General features: G+C 34.7%; 1 protein-coding gene across 10 annotated transcripts in view; it reads right to left on the bottom strand.

Annotated features, from left to right (window-relative positions):
* ARHGEF7 (Rho guanine nucleotide exchange factor 7) overlaps window positions 1–23279 on the bottom strand; it is a 381786-nt gene that overhangs the window by 205993 nt on the left and 152514 nt on the right. For all 10 annotated transcript variants that reach the window (XM_056807964.1, XM_056807962.1, XM_007501282.2 and 7 more), the window contains one exon: window positions 20042–20243. In XM_056807964.1, coding sequence (XP_056663942.1) covers window positions 20042–20243 — 202 coding nt within the window. The remainder of the gene's footprint in view (window positions 1–20041; window positions 20244–23279) is intronic.

The raw sequence follows: 23279 nt of genomic DNA, 5'->3' as shown, positions 1-23279 counted from the left end.
TTGGGGGGCCCTAACTATATGCGAATTAAGCACAGTAACTGTGGCTTTGATCCTAGGAACAGCACAATCAATAAACATTTATTAAGAGACTACTGTGCTAAGTGCTAGAGATTAAAAAAAAAAAAAAGAATAGTCCGGAGTAGAAGCCTGAAATGGAATAGTGGAATAACCAGGGCAGGAGTCCCAGAGCAAAGGGAAGCCTACAGGTCTGAGTCAAACAGCAGTCTATTGAGCTTCCCAACCAGGGACAGATCAACAGATGTAGGTCATGAATTTGCAGGGATCAGAACAGGAAGGTAGCAAAGCAGACAATTCCAGATAACCTCAATAATGGGAGCACAGTAATTATGAGCTATGAAAGCAGCCAAAGGATTTAAGAGGACAAAAGCTCAACCCAGGTTTTCCCCCAAGAAATGAGCAAAGAACAACAATGACTATAAACTATCACTCCATCTCTCACTATGCTTAAACCCTCCTAAATCTACTCTTTGGTTCTCTTAAGAGACCTTCAAGGCTTCTACCACTCAGAGACAATGAACAAAACTGGCCTTTTGACCACTCTTTTTATTTTTTTAAACCCTTACCTTCAGTCAAGGCAGAAGAGTGGTAAGGGCTAGGCAATGGGAGTTAAATGACTTGCTGAGGGTCACACAGCTCAGAAGTGTCTGAATCCAGATTTAAACCCAGGACCTCCTGTCTCTAGGACTGGCTCTCACTCCACTGAGCTACCCAGCTTCCCCCTGACCACTCATTTCTTACTAAACCCTAGCCCTGGATTATTCATACCCCATTATCCTCTGCTTCTTTTCACCTTCTTAATGAAGCTGGAGAAAGTCATACAACTACACAGACTGAATAGACAAATTTATGTAGTTTAATTTCAAATATGCACTTATTGTAATAAGTCTTTCTAGTCTTCCCTGATTCTTTATTTCACTCCCAAAGGAATGTATTCCAAATCTTCCCTTTTCTCAAGTTTTCTGCAGCTCCCCTTGTTCCTACCATCTTCACATGATGGCTTTGCCTTTTACATTACTGAAAACATTTAGGCCATTCACCATAAGCTATCTCCTATCCCTTCCTCAGAACCACTGAACATCATCTACCCTTCCCTGACCCCATATTCTCCTCCTTTTCTCCAATCTCTGACAATGAGGTTGTCCTCTCTTTGACAAAGTCAACTCATCATGGGAGCTGATTCTATTCTCTCTTGTCTTCTCCAAATTGTAACCAAATTATCCCTTTTTTCTCTATATAATCTCAATACTGGTTCCTTCCCTACAACCTTTAAACAGTCCCAAAGCTCCCTCCTCATACTTAAAAAAAAAAATTTTTTTTTAACCCTGATCTAAACCTTATCATCCCCTCAAGCTATCTTCTTTTATCTTCTTGCCCCTCTCAGCCAAATTAGAAAAGGGACACATTGCCTCCATTTTTCCTCTCACTCAGTCTTCAACCCTTTATAAACTGATTTCCAATATCATCAATGAATTCAAATACCTCTCAACACTATTAATGAGCTCTTTCTTTAACTAATTTTTTTAGGAATTTATTCCCAGATCTATCATTCCCTTATTCCCCTCCCCATACCATAGAAAGCATTGCCTGACAAGAAGATTGTGTATGAGTGTATAAATGTCTTTCACATTTCTATTTATCAGTTCTTTCACTGAAGATGAACATTCACAAGTTATTCTATAAATATTAGTTCTGCAGCTATATAAATAATGTTCTCTTGGTTCTACTCGTTTCACTTTTCATAATTCATGTACATCTTTCCAAATTTTTTAATTAATCTGTTCTTCATTTCCTACAGTGCAGTACTAATCCACATCACAATTATATACCACAATTTGTTTAGCCATTCCCCAATTGATGGACACCCCCTTGATATCCAATTTTTTGCCTCCACAAAGAGACCTGCTATACATATTTTTGTGATATTTTTGTGAAATAATTTTCCCTTTCCTCCCAAGCCCTCCCACCCTCCTCTCCAGGATCAGGCTTAAATTAAACTCATTGAAAAACTCCTGACTTCCAATTTCTCCCCGGAGCTATGAAACTGGGTCAGCTCCTTTCTTCTTTTGTTAAGACAAAAGAATTAATGGCAAGGCTGACTTGCCATGGTGAACCCTGACCTAACTGAAAGATTAAGAATGGGGATGAGCAGCCATGTTTAACTCACTTAAAATATAGTAGTACAGGGGGCAGCTGGGTAGCTCAGTGGATTGAGAGCCAGCCCTAGAGACAGGAGGTCCTAGGTTCAAATCTGACCTCAGACACTTCCCAGCTGTGTGACCCTGGGGCAAGTCACTTGACCCCCATTGCCTAGCCCTGACCACTCTTCTGCCTTGGAGCCAATACACAGTACTGACTCCAAGACGGAAGGTAAGGGTTTAAAAAAAAAATATATATATATATAGTAGTACTGCCAACTGGCAAAATGTGCCAATGATGTCTTCCGGGTCTTCTCAAAGACCCAATCTTCCTGTGATGAAGTAATGAGGGAAAAGTTGAACTCCCCAAGTCCATTTTCTCTTTTGAAACATGAATTGGTCTAACCATTATGGAGGGCAATTTGGAACTACGTGCAAGGGGCATTTAGAATTCCTGCCCTTTGATACAGTCATACCACTGCTGGATCTATACCGCAGATATAATAAGAAAAAACACTTGTACAAAAATATTTATAGTCATGCTCTTTGTTTTGGCAAAAAGTTGGAAAATGAGAGGATGTGCATCGATTGGGGAATGGCTGAACAAATTGTGTGATGGTGATGGAACACTATTGTGCTAAAAGGAATAATGAACTGGAGCAATTCCAAGTGAACTGGAAAGATCTCCAGGAACTGATGCAGAGTGAAAGGAGCAGAACCAGAATACTGTACACATTGTGGCATAATTGATTGTAACAGGCTTTTCTACTAGCAGCAATGCAATGACCAAGGACAATCCAGAGGAAATTATGAGAAAAAAAGTGTGGGAGTAGAAATGCAGAAGAAAAACCTGATTGATCACATGGTTCGATGGGGACATGATTGGGGTTCTGAAGTTAAAAGATCACTCTACTGCAAATATGAATAACATGGAAATAGGTTTTGAACAATGATACATATATAACCCAGTGGAATTGCTTATCATCTCCAAGGGGGGGGGGGGAGTAAAGGGGGAGGGAGATCATGAATCATGTAACCATGGAAAATGTTCTAAAGGAAAAATTATTTAAAAAAAATAAACATCCACCAATTAGGAACTACCAGGAGAGGTCTTAAGGTAGAGATTTTAGGCCAATCAGAAAGAACACACAACTCTCTTTATAAGCAAAAGATGGCTCTCTTTTTTCCCCATAGGAGCTGTTGAGAAAGCCATTCTTTGTTAGCAGATGCACAGATCTCTTAAAAAGCATGGAGAAATAGCCTCACATTCTTTACTGATTAAAAATCCAAAAGCTACACTTTCATTTTTCCCTAATCTCCTTGGGAAATAGATTTAACAAATGGTATTGTATTGCTGGGTATACAAAGTTCCCATTACTCTTCAAGCAAAATCCCAAACTGGTCTACAAAATGGCTGGATCTCAGGAATTCACAATACACCAATAGTGTATTACTCTCCCCATTTTTCCGCATCCCCTCCAACATTTGTCATTTTGCTCTTTTATCATTTTAGCCAATATGATAGGTATGATATATCTCAGAATTATTCTGGTTTGCATTTCTCTGATCAGTAGTGATTTAGAGCATTTTTCATAAACTGATATTGGCTTTAATTTCTTCATCCAAAAACTGTTCATATATTTTGCCCATTTATCAACTCAGGGAATGGCTCCTATTCCTATATATTTGGTAACGTTCACTATTTTTATTTATTTATTTGCTTGTTTATTTATTTATTTAGCTGTTTGTTTGTTTTCGGCACACTGACATAGGGTCTTCTGAGTTTAATTACTCAATGTACAACAGCTACATAATGACTCACATTCATGATATTCTATCACTGAGGAAAACTGCTAAAAATGATCCGTGTATGAAATAATCCCTTACAAAAACATAGAGTTGAAAAATAATCACTGATTAGACTTTAAAAATAATTCACTGCATAACATGACAAAAAGCATGAAGGCTCATTCCAAGAACATATTCGTTGTTCTCCTACACTGTGATATAATTTCACCATGACAATGAAAACCAGACATTAAGATTAAGTTAATCCTAGTATTTCTTTTTAGAAACAAAATAATACACAACTGCCAATCACTATAACAACATTCATAACAGATCAATTTTTGGTAGCATGAATTTTAGCTCCAAAAGAAAAAATAAATTTAAAAACTTAAAAAATTTTTGAAGACTTATTTTTTTTCTCGTAGGAAGACCTCTAACCAAGAAACTATCTACAAAAAATTTTCCCACTTTTCTACTTTCCTTCTAATCTTAGCTATGACACCATCAAAAAAAGCTCTGGAAAGCCTAATACCCCATCCAGCAAAACTGTGGAGAGAGTAGGCCCCAGGAAAATAACAGCCATAACTTAGATACAGTCAAACATATAGCCAAGGCATCATATGAGGCCCCAAAACCCCACCTTTTCACCCCCTTCCAGCAGAAACTGAATGTTCTTCCAAAAAAAAAAACCCCACTGATTTATACATTCCCTGAGAAATTGGGTTAGATAGTTACATATTGACATATTGATGTATCAGCGTATAGAAAACTCTGTTTAGATTCAGTGAGGTAAACTAAGTCTATTGTAAAAGAATGATAAATTATTCACATTCATCAGGTATGCAAAAAGATTACCTAATCCCTTAGTCTAATTACTTTCTCTATAAAATACTAGCTGTGATCAATAAACCTTGCCTCTGATCGCTAACAGGTTCATTGGCCCCCCTGAGACATCACCACATCTCATTCTCCTCACCCCATCTCATTCTGCTTACCCCTTTGGGACCCTGGAATGTTTGTCAGTATCCCCTGATATAGCTAAGACTCGTTTTGTCAAAAAAATTTTTTTAATTTAATGTAATAAAAATTATCCATTTTACATCTCACAATGTTCTCCATCTCTTGTTAATCATAAATTCCTCTCCTATCCCTAAATCTGATAGGTAATATGTTCCCTGTTCTTCTCATTTGCTTATGATCTCTCCTTTTATATCTAGGTGATGTATACATTTTTATCTCAGTGAATACTGTAAGATACTGGTTTACACTAACTTTCTACCAAACTATTTTCCAACTATATGTGGATGAGTAAATTGAAGAAAGACTGCAACAGAGGCATTGGATGAAGATTTGCAGAAGCTATTTTCCAACTATCCTAACAATTTTTATCAACTAGTTCTTAACCCCAAATAGTTAGAGTAATACTTTTGTCAAATACAAGGTTACTATAATCTTTTACTACTATTTGTTATATGTCTGTTCTGTTCCATTGATCTACCTTTCTATTTCTTAGTCATTATCAGATGGTTTTGAGAACTACTGCTTTATAAAACAGTTTAAAATCTAGTAGATTTTACTGCTAGATAAAACTGCTAGACTTCTCCTTCCTTTACATTTTTTCACTAATTCTTTTGATATTCTTGATCTCTTGTTCTACCAAATGAATTTTGTCATTTTTTCTAACTCTATGAAATAATTTTTTGGTCACTTAATTGGGATGGCAATGAATAAGTAGATTAGGTAGAATTGTCATTTTAATTATACTGGAGCTGCCCACATATGAACAATTAATATTTTTCCAATAATTTAATTCTGACTTTATTTGTGTAAAAATTATTTTATTATTATATTATGTTCATGTAGTTCATGGATTTGTTTTGGCAGATATACACCCAAGTATTTTATTCTGTCTGTAGTTATTTTAAATGGGGTATCTCTATCTCTTCCTCCAGGTCTTTGATAGTAATAGATAAAAATGATGATGATTTGTTTGGGTCTATTTTATATCCTAAAATTACTGATAGTTTCAACCAACTTTTTAGTTGACTTTCTAGGATTTTTCACATATACCATTATATTATATGCAAAAAGATATTGTTTTATTATATCTTTGCCCATTCTGGTTCCTTCTATTTCTTTTTCTTCTCTTATTGTTATTGCTTACATTTCTAAGATCATATTAAATAATAATGATGATAATGGGCTTTCTTGTTTTATCCCTGATCTTACTGGGAAGGTTTTCTGCTTATTCTCATTACAAATAATACCTGCTGATGATTTCAGATAATGCTTCATATCATTTTAAGAAAAATTCCATTTATATCTATGCTTTCAAGGATTTTTAACAGGAATGAATGTTGTATTTTTGTCTAAGATTTTTCCTGCTTCTGTTGATATAATTATGATTTCTATTATTAAAATAATCAATTCTGTTGAGGGTTTCCTTTTATTAAACCACCCCTATATCCCTGGTATAAATCTTAGTTGATCACAATGTATAATCTTTGTGATATATTGTTATAGTCTAGTAGCCAGTATTTTATTTAGGAATTTTGCATCTACATTCATCAATGACACTGGTCTATGATTTTTTTTTCTGCTTTTTCTCTTTCTGGTTGAGGTATCAGCACTAAATGTGTTTTAGAAAAAGAAGTTTGATAGGATGTCTTTTTTACATATTATTTCAACAATGTGTTCAAAATGGAATTAGCTGATCTTTAAATGTTTAGTAGAATTCACTTGTAAATGCATTAGGCACTGATGTATTTTTTTAAGGAGTACAATTATTACCTGTCCAATTTCTTTTTCTAAAACAGGTTTATTTAGATATTCGATTTCCTCCTCTGATAGTCTAGGTACGTCATATTTGTGTATGGACTCCTCTGTTACACTTATGTTGTTAAATTTGTTAACATATAAATGAGCAAAATAACTCCTAATATAATTGCTTTAACTTAATATTAGTTGGTGGTATATTCACCTTTTTCATTTTTAATGCTAGTGATTCTCTATCTTTCCTTTCTTTAAACTCTTACCTTCCATCTTTGAATCAATATTGTGTACTGGTTCCAAGGCAGAAGAGCAATAAAGAGTAACCTTAACAAAGATTAAGTAATTTCCCCAGGGTCATGATTCTGTCATCTTTCTAATCATATTAACTAATTCTTTGATCCCAGTTTTATTATTAATTCAATGGTTTATTTATCTCACCTTTCATTTTTAGGATTTCAAATTTGGTGTTTAGTTGAGATTTTTTAATGTGTGCTTTTTCTAGCTTTTTAAATTTTATTCCAAATTCATTGATCTCTTATCTATTTTATTGTTATAAGAATTTAAGTATATAAATTTTCCTCTAATTAAGGCTTTTGTTGTACTCCATAGGTTTTGGTATTTTGTCTTACTATTTTCTTTTTAATAAAATTATTTTTCCTATGATTTGTTCCTTAACCCACAGATTCTTTAATATAAAGTTATTTAGTCTCCAATTAATTTTTATTTTGTGTTTCCATAGTCCCCAATTACATATAATTTTTATTACATTATGGTCCAAAAAAGGATGTATTTCATATTTCTGCTTTTCTACATTTAATCTAATGTTTCTGAGCCCTCTCAATGTGGTCAATTTTTGTAAGGGTACCATATACTGCTAAGAAGGTAATCTCTTTTCTATTCCTTTTCAATTATCTCCAGATGGCTATCATAGTTAACTTATCTAAGATTCTATACATCTCCTTGACATCTTTCTTATTTATTTTTTGGTTAGATCTCTCTAATTCTGAGAGAGGAAAGTTGAAGTTTCCCATTATTATTTTGTTATCTATTTACACCTGTAACTCATATAGCTTTTCCTTTAAAAAGCTGGATACTATAATATTTGGTACATATAGGGTTAATATTGATAATGCTTTTTTCTTTATGGTACTTTTTAACATATTGTAGTTTCCCTGTTTATCTCTTTTGATTAAATCTATTTTAGCTTTTACTTTTCCAGAGATCATGACTGGTACCTCTACTTTCTTTTTATCAGTTGAGGTATAGTATATTCTGCTTCAGCTCTTTATTTTTACTGTGTCCATCATTTTCAAGTGTCTTTCCTATAAATAACATGCTTTCAGGTTCTGGTTTTTGAGCCATTCTGTTCTGTGTTTCTGTTTTATGATTGAATTCATCCCATTTCTATTCAAAGGTTTAATTACTAGTTACATATTTCCTTCATTCTAATCTTCTCACTGTTGCCCTTCTCTCTATCTCCTTTTGACCTAGTCCTCCTCAGAACTCCAATTTCTTCTGACCTCTATCTATATCTCCAATCCGCACTCCATCCTAGAGTCCCTTCCTTGCCCTCTCCCCTTGCCCTCTTAATTCTAAATTAATCCACCTTTATAATGTTCCTTTCCTTACTCCTTCCCTCTTGCCTCCTAGTTCTTATTCTATCCACCCTTACAAGAATCCTTCCCTTATACCTTCACTTTGCCTTTCTATTTCTTTATATGTATTCCCTTCTAGGAATCCCTTTGCCCTCTTTTCTCTTAATCCAAACTTCCTTCTCTTAGTCCCTTAGTACCAGTTCAGTGATGGTGAACCTATGGCACAGGTGCCAAAGATGGCACACAGAGCTCTCTCTGTGCTCACTCAGTCAATGTCCCCCCCAAAGAGTTTGCTATTAGAAAGGCAGAGGGACTCAGGCAGAGCTGCCCCCCCCCCTTCTCCACTGTGCCTGATGACATTTTTTTACATTCCCCCACCCATCTGTCCAGCAGCCAATGGAAGCACACAGGCAGCAGAGCTGGAGGGGAGCACCCTCTCTACACTTACTGGAGGCATTCCTCATTTCACCCACCCCTATGCCCAGTAGTACAATGGGAGCACTTCCTCCCTCCCCTGGTGGGGGGTGGGAGTGTTTGGTCACAGCACTTGGGGGAGAAGGGTGGAACACTTCATCACTAAAAGGTTCATCATCACTGTCTTAGTTCCTCCCTTATCCTATCCCCTCACTCTCCTGATTCTCTGTAAGTAAAGATATTTTTTTTTTAAAAAATTTAACCTTCTCATTATATATGTTATTCACTCTTTAATTCAGACCTGATCAGAATAGGGTTATAAGACTACCAGACTTCCACCCTTTCCTTCCCTTCTCTGTGACAATTCTTTCACTCATACCTCTTTTATATGAGATAATTATTCCATTTTACCCTCCTCCTATCCACCCTATTTATTACTATTTTTAGCTCATTCCATTATATTCAACTTGACCTTAAGTCTTCTATCATGTGCTTTTTCAAACTCTTTCAAAGCAGTGATATCATTCTTAAGGGTTATGGATTACATCTTCCCATAGAAGAAATAAACCTAGATCAGTAACTAGGACCAGCAGCAAAGACTCAAAGCTAGACACCAAAAACTGCTGATAATTGTATTCTTTCACAAGGTATTAATGACTGAACTTAGCAATGCCTTGGCAAGAATAACTGGCTTAAAAAAAAAAAGATACCAGGGAATTGTTTCTTCAACTCTGTGGTCATGCCCCTAAGTGAACACCTTCCACACTCAGTTCAATCCTTCTCTCTCCCCAACAGTGATCTACCAATATTAATCTTGCATTGCATGAGGGTCCCTTTTAATTTTTTTTAACCTATTTGTTTCATTAGGTTTATTTATGTGTCTATCTGCCCGTCTCTATCTTTGTAGAGGTGGAGGTGAGATTCCTCTGAGTCATTTAACATTTTGTGACTCCCAGTACAACTAAAGAGGTACAGCTGTTATTCCTTCACTATACAACCAGTCTAGCTCCTTTTCCAATAATACATTTCCAGAATGATGTCTTCAAGCCTTCTTGTAAGTTGTCATATTCTGTATCTCTTCAAAGACGGTGACTCATGAATACAAAAGAATGGGTAATAAAATTATTTCCCTTATCTCCCTTCACTACCAAACCATATATTTTTTTTAAATCATAAAATTAGAACCAAAAAGGATCATTTAGGTCAAGCAATCATCCAATGAAAGAATATCCTCTAGAAGTTATCTTAGTCTGTGGCTGAACACATCTCCTTATGGGAAGCAAACTACTTAGGAAAGTCTTAGTTGCAGGCTGCCCACAAAAAAGAGTTCAGAACACAGATCAAATCAATGGAGCAGATATAAAATACACACACACACACACACACACACACACACACACACACACACACACATTTTTATTAAAATAAAAAATTTCAATTAGAATACGTAAACATTCAGCAAGAAATACAACTATCCACATCCCTAAGAATGCACACATGCTAACTAATATAAATGGCCCAAAAAGGAATTCAAAAAGTCCAACAGGCCCAAAGAGCTACCCTTCATTTATAATTTACTAAAAAGTGGTCAATAGCTCATTTTTCCTACTCTTATTTGGATTCTCCATGCTTTGCATATGTTTTATGTTACCAACTTCAGTTAACTCCTTATGGTTCAAGGCCTGAGAAGAAATAATGTTTGAGACACAATTTATTCCATGTTGTTGTTGCATTTCAGTCATCATCTATTCTTCACAACTCAATTTGGGCTTTCCTTGGCAAAGACACTAGATTTTGTCATTTCTTTCTCCAACTCATTTGACAGATGAAGAACTGAGGCAGAGTTTAAGGTACTGATTCAAGGTCACAAACCTAACAAGTGATTGAGGCCAGGTCTGAACTCGGAAAGATTAGTCTTCCGGTCTTCAGACCCAGCACTCTATCCACTGTATCCTAGCTGCCCTTTATTCAATTATAGGCTCATGAAACATAGGAATGTGTCTCATTTCCTTAGTGTCTTCCCTAGCACCTCACATAGTAATCTGCACAAAGAGAGTCCCTAAAAATAATTATTAAATTGAAATTAATCCCAATTTTGAATGGCTCTATTATTTAAAAAATTCTTCCTTATGTTGGCTAACTTCCTATACCCTTCCATCTAAATTTCTCCTTTTAAATTCTACTTTAAAATCTTGGCCTGTTTCTTTTGAATCACTCTGGATATTTTTTAGCATATAACCTTATATATTATACTCAAATTTGTCCAGTGCTTTTGGTCATATTTCCAAGAATTACTCTGTTATATTCAAATAACAAGTAAAACAGGAAAAAGGTCACTGAATAATTAAAAAGAAGTCTACTGATAATTCCATTAGGTTTTTCTAACTTGTATCCTTAGGCTTATATTATTCATTAATTAAAAATTATATCTACATGTCATCAGAAAGAAAAGAATCTCATTCTATTCCCTTAAGCGAATAAATAATGAATCAATTCCACCTAATTCAGGTACAAATAAAGAGAAAAACAGCATACTACAATACCCCTCCAAAATCCAAAGCAGAGGTAAGTAGAAGACTCACAGAAACAAAGTCAGTATAATATGAAGTAACAATTACATCTATCTATCTATTAATAGATGGCTATGAATATGAATATAGTTAGATAAATTATAAACATGCTTCTACTTCAGAAAATGAAAGGAAATGAAATAAGTACATATAGATCAGAAAAGATAACTGACACCAAAAAAAGTTTATTAAGCCAAAATCCTAATTATTTTAATTGCCTCCTAATCCTATATGAATGCTCATTTAAAAATAAACAATATGCTTCCGGGTAAGCAAGGCAGCAGTCTAGACGCAGGACGCTTCATCTCCCCAGCACCCACCAATATAAACTACCTCAAAAGACCATAAAAACAACTTTAATAAGAACGGAGGGAGCTTACAGTTGGGCGCAGCATTGAAGGTACGTGGGATTTGAGCATTTCAACACTATAAGAGGGTGAAAAAGCTCCCAGCCATGAGCCGATGTACCCTCCCCCAACCCACCTACGGAGCCAGAGTCAGAACCAGCCCGTGCCAGAAAGAACGAGTGAGAGAGGGGCACCTCTAGACTGAGCAAGGGGCACCTCTAGGTCCTTTGGAGCTCACTAAGACCACCAAAGACCTACCCAGAGAGAAGATACACCTGAAACCCCGGCAGGCAGGGGAGCTCAGACCCTGGGAGTCCCCAGGAAGACTGCAGAGACTCGAGAGCTTGCCTCAAAGCAAAATCCTTGCTCCTTAACTCCATACACAGAGAACCTGCCCAGTTCATTCAGATTTCTAACTAAAAAGAGAAGGTAAAACCACCACAGTAATGGCTAATTGTGCACAGGACCAACAAAAACCTTCCAAGAAAAACAAAAACCAGGCAGTGACCTTCGAAAATTTTTACGGAGCAAAACCCAAGGCTACAGAGAAAATACAGGAGGAAATTCAAACAAAGACAAAATCGTCTTTAAAAAATGGAAATTGTCCACAAGCTCTGGAGGAATTTAAATTGGCGTTTATAAAAAAATGAAAGCCTTCTGGCAAGAGAAGTTGGAAATGGTTCAAAAAGAAAATCAAAAAATTATAGCAGAAAACCAAACGGTTAAAGCAGTAAACCAGGCCTTAAAGACCAGAATTGAGAAACTGGAAACTCACAAACTTGCAAAGCAGCAAGAATTAATAAAGCAAAGTGAAAAGACTGACAAAATAGAAGAAAACACAAAATATCTCACTGACAAGGTGACAGATCAGGAAAACAGAGGAAGAAGAAACAATTTGAAAATCATTGGACTACCTGAAAAACCAGAAATAAAGAGAAATCTTGATATCATACTACAAGAAATCATCCAAGAAAAGTGCCCTGATTTTCTCGAACAAGGGGGCAAAATAGACATTGAAAGAGTTCAAATAACACCCTCTACACTAAATCCCCAAAAGACAACACCCAGGAATATAACTGCCAAATTCCAAAGCATTCAAGCTAAGGGGAAAATCCTACAAGAAGCCAAAAAGAGACAATTCAGATACCATGGAACACCAATCCAGATCACACAAGATATGGCAGCTTCCACACTGAAGGACCTCAAAGCCTGGACCATGATATTCAGAAAGGCAAGAGAACTGGGTCATCAACCAAGAATCACCTATCCATCAAAACTGACTATATACTTCCAGGGAGAAGTATGGGAATTCAACAGAATAGAAGATTTCCAAGTATTTGTAAAGAAAAGACCAGAATTAAGTGGAAAGTCTAATATCCAAACACAAAGATCAAGAGAAACATGAAAAGGTAAATAAGAAAGAGAGGGAAAAGGAGAAAAATGTTTGTTTTTTTATTCAAACTCTCTTCTTTAAGGGCTACAATTAGATAAAATTTTACATATATATTAATATATGGGGAAAATGTTATTTAGAACTCTCAAAAATTGTATTCATTATTATAGTAATTAGAAAAATCACTCATAGGAAAAGATTGGGGCATTAAGGGCTATAAGATAATATACAAAAAAAGAAAAAGGGTAGGGGGGATTATCGAGGATGATACCAAGAGATACTTGAAGAAATAAAATAAATATAATAATCTTTTTCACACAAAGATACATATGGGAAGGGGAGGGGAAGAATACTCTTATAAGAAGGAGAGGAAGAGAGTGCTAATAGGTAATACTTAAACCTTACTCTCAGTGAAATCAACTTTGAGAGGGAAGAGCATCTAGATCCATTGGGATATTGAATTCTATCTTTTCCTACACAATAAGGGAGAAGGGAAAACTAAGGGGAGAGGGAATACAAAAATGGAGAGAATTTAACAAACCCTAAAAAAACTAGAAGGAAACAAAAAGGGAGGGACCAAAAAGGGAAGCATATTAAGGGAGGGGATTAGAGGGATTGATTAAAAGTAAACAATTGGTTTAATAGAATATAGCAAAAGAAGAAAGGACAGAACAAGGAGAGGATATCAAAATGCTAGGGGATTCACAAGTGACAATCATAACTTTGAACATGAATGGGACGAACTCACCCATAAAACGTAGACGAATAAGAGAGTGGATTAGAATCCAAAATTCTACCACATGTTGTCTACAAGAAAAACACATGAAGAGGGTAGATACGCACAAGGTCAGAATTAAAGGTTGGAGCAAGAAATATTAGGCCTCAACTGATAGAAAGAAGGCAGGATTTGCAATCATGATATCTGACAAAGACAAAGAAAAAATAAACCTGATTAAAGGAATAGGGAAGGTAAATACATCCTGATAAAAGGGAGTATAGAAAATGAGGAAATATCACTAATCAACATGTATGCACCAATGGTAGAGCACCCAAATTTCAAATGGAAAAACTAGTAGAATTGAAGGAGAAAATAGATAGTAAAACTATACTAGTTGGAGACCTGAACCTACCACTATCAAATTTAGATAAACCAAATAAATAAATAAATAAATAAGGAAGAGGTAAAAGAGGTGAATGAAATCTTAGAAAAATTAGAGTTAGTAGATATATGGAGAAAAATACATAGGGGCAAAAAGGAATACACCTTCTTTTCAGTAGCACATGGCACATTCACAAACATTGACCATATACTAGTCATAAAAACATGGCATACAACAGCAGGAAAGCAGAAATAACAAACGCAACCTTTTCAGATCATAAAACAACAAAAATAATGATCAGTAAGGGTACATGGAGAGCTAAATCAAAAATTAATTGGAAATTTAAAAATATGATTCTCCAAAATCAGTTAGAGAACAAATCATAGAAACTATTAATAATTTCATTGAAGAAAATGACAATGATGAGACATCCTTTCAAACTCTATGGGATGCAGCCAAAGCAGTACCCGGGGGGGGGGGGGGGGGGGAGAATTTATATCCTTGAGCTCATATATTAACAAATTAGGGAGGACAGACGTTAATGATTTGGACATGCAAATCAAAAAACTTGACAACGAACAAATTAAAAAACCCAGAAGAAAACCAAAGTAGTGATCCTAAAAATTAAGGGAGAAATTAATCAAATCAAAAGTGATAGAACTATTGAACAAAAAAATAAGACTAGACTGATATTTTGAAAAACAAACAAACAAAATAGACAAAGTACTGGTCAATCTAATTAAAAAAAAAAGGAAAGAATAAAACCAAATTAATAGTATCATAGATGAAAAGGGAGAACTCACCTATAATGAAGAGGAAGTTAAGGCAATCATTAAAAAATATTTTGCCCGATTATATGGCAATAAATATGCTAGTCTAGGTGATATGGATGAATATTTATAAAAACATAAATTGCCTAGATTAACAGAAGAAGAAATAGAATTGTTAAATAATTCCATATCAGAAAAAGAAATCGAACAGGGCATCAAAGAACTCCCTAAGAAAAAAATCCACAGGGCCTGATGGATTCACAAGTGAATTCTATCAAACATTCAAAGAACAGCTAAATCCCAATACTATACAAATTATTTGACATAATAAGCAAAAAGGGAGTTCTACCAAATTCCTTTTATGACACAAATATGGTACTGATTCCAAAGCCAGGCAGGTCAAAAACAGAGAAAAAAAAAACTATAGACCAATCTCTTTAATGAACATAGATGCAAAAATCTTAAATACGATACTAGCAAAAAGACTTGAGCAAGTGATCAGGAGGACTATTCACTATGATCAGGTGGGATTTATACCAAGAATGCAAGGATGGTTGAATATCAGGAAAACCATCCATATAACTGACCATATCAACAAGCAAACCAACAAAAATCACATGATTATCAATAGATGCAGAAAAAAAAAAGCCTTTGACAAAATACAACTCATTCCTATTGAAAACATTAGAAAGTATAAGAATAGAAGGGTCTTTCCTAAAAATAATGAACAGTATATATCTAAAACCATCAGCCAACATGATCTGCAATGGGGATAAACTAGAAGCCTTCCCAATAAGATCAGGAGTGAAAAAAGTCTGCCCATTATCACCTCTATTATTTAATATTGTACTAGAAACACTCTCAGTAGCAGAGAAAAAAAAATTTTAAGTATTAAAATTGGCAATGAAGAGACCAAGCTATCACTCTTTGCAGATGATATGCTAGTCTACTTAAAGAGTTCTAGAGAATCAACTAAAAAGCTAGTCGAAATAATCAACAACTTTAGCAAAGTTGCAGGATACAAAATAAACCCACAAAAATTATCAGAATTTCTATATATCTCCAACACATCTTAGCAGCAGGAATTAGAAAGAGAAATTCCATTCAAAATCACCTTAGACAATATAAAATATTTAGGAATCTATCTGCCAAGACAAATACAGGCACTATATGAACACAACTACAAAACATTTTCCATACAACTAAAACTAGATCTGAGCAATTGGAAAAACATTAACTGCTCATGGGTAGGACGAGCTAACATAATAAAAATGACCATCCTACCCAAACTTATATGTTTATTTAGTGCCAAACCTATCGAACTTCCAAAAAACTTTTTTACTGAATTAGAAAAAACCATAACAAAGTTCATTTGGAAGAACAAAGGATCAAGGATATCCAGGGAAATGAGGAAAAAAATACAAAGGAAGGTGGCCTTGCAGTACCAGATCTCAAACTACACTATAAAGCAGTGGCCTTCAAAACAATTTGCTACTGACCAAGAGACAGAAAGGAGGATCAGTGGAATAGACTTGGGGTAAGTGACCTCAGCAAGACAGTCTATGACAAGCTCAAAGATACCAGCTTTTGGGACCAAAATCCACTATTTGATAAAAACTGCTGGGAAAATTGGAAGACAGTATGGGAGAGATTAGGCTTAGATCAACGCCTCACACCCTACATCAAGATAAACTCAGAATGGACGAATGACTTGAATATAAAGAAGGAAACTATAAGTAAATTAGGTGAACACAGAATAGTTTTACTTGCCAGATCTTTGGGAAGGGAAAGATTTTAAAACCAAGCAAGACTTAGAAAGAGTCAAAAAATGTAAAGTAAATAATTTTGACTACATCAAATTAAAAAGTTTTTGTACAAACAAAATCAATGTAACCAAAATCAGAAGGGAAATAAACTGCAAACAATCTTCATAACAAAAACCTCTGACAAAGGTCTAATAACTCAAATTTACAAAGAGCTAAATCAATTGTACAAAATATCAAGCCATTCTCTAATTGATAAATGGGCAAGGGACATAAATAGGCAATTTTCAGGCAAAGAAATCAAAACCATTAATAAGCACATTAAAAAGTGCTCTAAATCTCTTATAACCAGAGAGATGCAAATCAAAACAACTCTGAGGTATCACCTCACACCTAGCAGATTGGCTAACATGGAAAGTATAGCTATGGAAAGTAATGAATGCTGGAGGGGATGTGGCAAAGTTGGGACATTAATGCATTGCTGGTGGAGCTGTGAATTGATCCAACCATTCTGGAGGGCAATTTGGAACTATGCCCAAAGGGCACTAAAAGACTGTCTGCCTTTTGATCCAGCCAAAGCACTGCTGGGTTTGTACCCCAAAGAGATAATAAAGAAAAAGTCTTAAACAAGAATATTCATAGCTGCGTTCTTTGTAGTGGCAAAAAATTGGAAAATATGGGGATGCCCTTCAATTGGGGAATGGCTAAACAAAGTGTGGTATCTTTTGGTGATGGAATACTATTATTGTGCTCAAAGGAATAATAAAGTGGAGGAATTCCATGTGAAATGGATTGACCTCCAGGAAGTGATGCAGAACGAAAGGAGCAGAACCAAGAGAATATTGTACACAGAGACTGATACACTGTGGTACAATCAAACGTAATGGACTTCTCCATTAGTGTCAATTCAATGTCCCTGAACAACCCGGAGGGAATCTATGAGAAAGAACACTATCCACATTCAGAGGAAAAACTTTGGGAATAAAAACACCAAAGAAAAACAACTGCTTGATTACATGGTTCGAGGGGTATATGACTGGGGTTGTAGACTCTAAATGAACATCCTATTGCAAATACCAACAACATGGAAATGGATTCTGCTTAAGGACACGTTATACCCAGTGGAATAGCACGTTGGCTATGGGAGGGGTGGGGGGAAGGGAGGAAGGAATAGAAAATGAGCTTTGTAACCAAGGAATAATGTTTGAAATTTACCAAATAAAAAAATAACAAAGAAAAAAACAAATAAAAATAAAAATAAAAAACAAACAAGTAAATTGTGGCTGGCTATAAGAATACAGATGCAAAGAAACTTAAATTCATGTTGAATGCCTTCACATTCATTTAGTCATTATATAAGTAGTTTTTAAGTGACTACTCTGTGCAAAACTCTGTGCTGTGTTTCAGAGTGAAAAAAAAATGACTAAGACATAGTAATTTCCCTGATGGAGTTTAAAGTCTGTTACAGAAGATAATAAAAATCTAGAGTATCAAGTACAATGTGAATATTTGAAACTAGATGTTCCAGCGTCATCTTAAATTCAACATGTCTAAAACTAAAGTCTTCTTTCCCCCTAAAGCAGGGATATAAACTCAAATGATAAAAATAGATATAAAAACTCTGTAAATTTTAAAGCTTTATTTATATTTATATATATATATATATATATATTTATATAAAGCACTATTACTACTCCTACTCCTACTCCTACTCCTACTCTATAGTCATCAGGTATCTAGTCTTGATCATGACTTCATTCCCTGAGCCTTCTCTGCTATACTCCACTGAGCTCAAGCAATTCTGATAGAACACCACAGAGAGATATTAGTAAATATTTAACTATGCTCTCCAGAGGGGGAAAAAAATGCATGCACATACATTTAAGTTTTATTCATTATTGTTTCTTTCTTAAGTCTAAACAATAAAAGAATAAATCAAGCCCTGATTTGAAGCAGTTCTCATTTCTGAGGTGCAAATGCTCATATTGGAAATTCAGCCATTAACTTGTTAGTTAAAACTGGCTCCAAGGCACACCTGTTATAAACCATCCCCCCTTTCCATCTTTCTTTATTTTTGCTGAAAGTATCACTATCTTTCCCATGCCTAAGGATTATAATCTACAGAATATTTTGACCACCTAAATTGCCCTCAATCGGGATAATTGATTGTGTCATGTCTTGCCATTCCTACTTCCTCAATACCTTTTGCATTAACCCCTTTTTCTCTACCTTCATGGCTACCACCTTATTTAAGGCCTTCATCACTTCTCACCTAAGTTATTGCAACAGTCTTTTAATTATACAAAAATAATTTTCTTTAAATGCAGATGTAACTATGTAACTATAATTCTCAAGCAAATCCATATTATATCTAGGCCAAAATAGCAAAATGCTTAACTTTTAAAGCAATATTCAATATGGCCCCAACCTAGCTTTCCAGCTTCACTGGATATTACTATCCCTAATAAAATCTGTGATTCAACCAAACTGGTCTTTATCTGTTCATCACACATAATATTCAATATCCCATATCTATGTATTGTACTTAGCTATCCCTCATGCATAGAATGCATTACCTTCAATCTCAAAAAGTCTCTCTTCTTGTAAAATAAAGCCAGAAAATGGAAATCAGGAACATGTTTAGGAAATAGAAAATAGAAAATCTAGTTTGACTTGAAGTTAGGGTATGTGAAAAAGCACAATGTTCTGGCCCCAGGAGACATTTAATAAACATGTCAAATTACAAAGGCAATGAGGAAGGAGCTGCTAGGTGGTTCAGTGGAAAGAATACATAAGTCTGGAGGACCTCAGTACAAATCTGGGCTTAGGTACTTCCTAGCTGTGTCACGCTGGACAAGAAATCTAATCCCACTTTCCTAACCCTGGTCCTTCTGTCCTTATAATTATTACTAAGTCAAAGATTTTTATAAAGGGGAGTTTTAAAAGGTTTTTTTTTAAAAGGGCAATAAGGAATGACTAGAGTTCTAAGAGATATAATGATCAAATCTGTACCTAAAGATTAATCTGGAAATATTATTAAGAATTAACTTTAAAAAAGAGTAACAGTAAGGTAATTCCCCATCTTGAAAAATAAGCTCTTCAAAATATTACATACAGATTTTTAAATCATTACTTTTTTGAAAGTATAATCTTACATTCATGTAGCTTTTTAGTTCAGCAGTCTGTACATTGATATGGTACAATAAATTCCACTTGACAAATAGAAAACCAAACCAGAAATATTAAGTCATTCAATCAGTTATTCAAACTACAGAAAAAATGTTAGCAAATCTAGTTAATTATATCCTAGTTTCCTCCTATTCCTCTTTAAGGAAATAACAGTTCTACAAATGTGAAAATATCAAACACTTACCATTTGATTTGATTTCTCGTACATAGTTGCTAGGGAACCAGCCTGTTTTGCCATTGTGAGTGCCCTCCCACCAGCCCCCTTCTTCTACTCTTGTGACATGGATGATGTCTCCTTTTGTAAAAGAAAGTTCATCTTCATTTGTTTGTTGGAAATTAAATTTTGCTCTCACCACCAGTTGATGGTTGCTATTATCTGTCATGTCCTAAGATGAAAGAACATAAACACAAGGAATAAGTCATTTTCTTGTCAAACTAGTATATATCTATCAGACAAAAGTTTTAAGCAAATTTCAAATCAATCTTTTTTAACTGTTCAAATAGAATGATGAGGAAAATTTTGTAGATGTTTTTATCTTGGGTTGTAACCAAATTTATGTCCAAAAAAAAATTACTATCACAAATCAAGAAACCACCCTACCATCTAGTCCAATTAAGGCCTGAAGTCTAGAGAAACTCACAAGTAGCAAGTGACATGGTTAGAATTCAAACCAGTTAGAATTTGCATCAAGGTGCTCAGTGTCCAGGTCTTGAAAAAGAAACTTTACTTAATTTTTTTTAATTTAACTACGTACAATGTTTAGATTATTTTGGAAGTGTTCCTTTTATTATGAGCTCTTTGTTTTAAACTTTTAGTGGCATGAGAACGTAATTTGACCACAATTACTTAATAGTTCTTAAGGTTACTGAAGAGTTTATTAATGAAGTTTATGTTACCATTCTGTTCAAACTTATATAACAACTTCTAAAAGGACATGACATTGGAAATTTTGCAGGATTACAGCATTTTGATAAACTCATGATTTCACTGGTGTGGGCATCCCCTCATATAAATTCCATCTAACAAAAAGAAAAGACAAAGTTTAAGCTGACCAGCCATTCCAACAAATTCTAACAAAAGGGGAAAAAAATCTGGTTCAATATATCACCTGTCATTCTCAACATATGCAATGCATTTCTTTTTCAATTCACACACATTCTCAATGTATTCCATACTACTTCTCACATAAAAATTATCCTTGTTACTTGGAGCTTAAAGCCTCAAAATTCATGCTGTCCTATGGGTATATAACATCATCATGAAACAACTGGTATTAAAGAGCTGTTGCTGTTGTGGCAACAATTAGTTTGGGATTGCTGAAAGCATCATGCAATGACTCAAAAGAGTTATGTTTCTATTTTTTCATGTCTGATTTCGAACCTACCTCATTCTTCACTGAAACAACCAGCTAAGATGAATACAAGTGAACTAAATAAATTCCCTCCCCACTCTCATCCCAGCTACATTTCTAAGTCTTGGCAATGCATGTTCTTTGTCCACCTTGTTTTTCCAGTGTAGGTAGTTAGACCAACAACTTTAATATCATTATAGACTGCTGAATTCAGAAAACTACTCAAGTTATCACCATGTGTGTATCTTTCATAATTTTACTATTTTTGTGAGAGAGCCCTTCTGAGAAGGCATCAAAATTTATATATATATATTTTTAATACAACAAGCCTTAGCCACTAAAGATCTGCTGGTTTGTATAACTCTCCTTAACTGTGAATGTAAAAAATGTACTCTTATAATTGTACCCTCTTCTTCTCATGTTGCCATACTGAATATTTTCAGGAGATGAACAGGGTATTAAAATAAAGATTTTATATAGATGAAAAATAATGTGTTTGGGTTGGCAGTTGCTGACATTTTTTCTGTCAGCAGTCTTTTCTATTCTCTTAGAATCTCTTCTCTTGAGAATTCTTGAAACCTGGTCCACACCTCACCAAGACTTTCCTATATATCTGGTCAGGTGTGATTACCCTTCAAAGCTTCCCCTTCTTACAGCCATTACCACTTCCTCACATAGTGTATCTGCTCCTAGGGTGATCAAGTTCAACCAAATATGAAAGTTCTCTCACTGTCACCAACAAAAACAGATCACTATAAAAAAGACAGCAGTGTTCATTTCTCCTTTGTGCTGTCTTCCTTGCAGTATTATCTACAAATACCTTTAAGTTAATCAATTTTACCCTAGAACAAATGTCAAATCTCTGAAAGGTAAAAAAAAATGTTTAGTAACTTTTTTCCTTGTTACTATGTGAGGTATAATTCTCCGTAGTGTTTTACAAATGGACTTGTATTCTAACCCAGTATTGCTCTTTGCTGTATGCCTTTTCACTTGTGAAAGAGCTTAAATGTTCCCATCTGGAGTGGTTTCTGGTCTCTTTCAGACTCTTTATCATGGCAACAGCTTTATATCAGTTAAACTTCACTCAGAATTATGACAACCACTTTCCATTTTTCTTATTGCACAGATTATTTAAATATAGGTTAGAAGCGCTAAAACACCATAAAATATCTTCCCATTTTTATCTTTTCTTCTAATTTGCTACTTATTTTGTTCTGTGCTTTAACCAGTTTATGTTTTGACTAAACACACAGCAGCTGACTTCAAAAAAACCTTTTCTATCTGTAAACATGTTGCTTTCATCTAATAAAAGGAAAATGAGATAGTGGGAAAAGCACTAGATTTGGAGGTAGAGGAACCGAGTTAGTATTTAATTTTTATTACTTGCAAGTAACTTCACCAACAGGGGCCTATTTTCTTATCTAAAAAGTGAAAGTTGTCCTTCCAAGCTAAGTACTCCCTCTACCTACCTTATATTTATTTTATATTTATTATGGATATATTTTTGTATTGTATGTCATCGCCTTCAGTGGAATTTAAGCTCCTCAGGAGTAGCTATTATTTGATTATTTGTAGATGTCTAATAAATGTTTGTTCAATTACTATCTATGGTTCTTTCCAGTGCTAAATACTAGGATACAAAGATATAGTCAATTTAAATTTTTATGATGTTCATCTCCTCAAGAACCTGCAGGTACTTTTAAAAAAGTGGGGGGGGGGGCATTTACAATTTGCTGACATTTCCAGTTTACACTATAAGCCTTTGGGTCCTTTTCATTTTCTTGCTTAGAAATTATATTTTCTTAAATCATGGTTTTTACCATCCTATCTTGTGCCTAACTTTTCAGTAAAGTGGCCAAAAATTAAGGTATATGTTGACTTAGTTTGGAGGTTCTTGTCATATTCTTCACGTATTTCTTAAGTTCACAGGATCCCAGATGCAAGAGAATTTCATAGAGGTTATATTTTCACAAGGCTATACAGGTAGTAACAGCCAGAGACATGGATTAGAATTTAAGTCTCCAAAACTAGCATTCTTTCCATTGTACTATAAATGTTTATTTTTAAATG

This window comes from Monodelphis domestica, chromosome 8 (assembly GCF_027887165.1).
Source record: "Monodelphis domestica isolate mMonDom1 chromosome 8, mMonDom1.pri, whole genome shotgun sequence".
Taxonomy (NCBI): domain Eukaryota; kingdom Metazoa; phylum Chordata; class Mammalia; order Didelphimorphia; family Didelphidae; genus Monodelphis; species Monodelphis domestica.
Note: the sequence above shows the minus strand (reverse complement) of the source record. Positions and strands in the feature narration are given on the sequence as shown.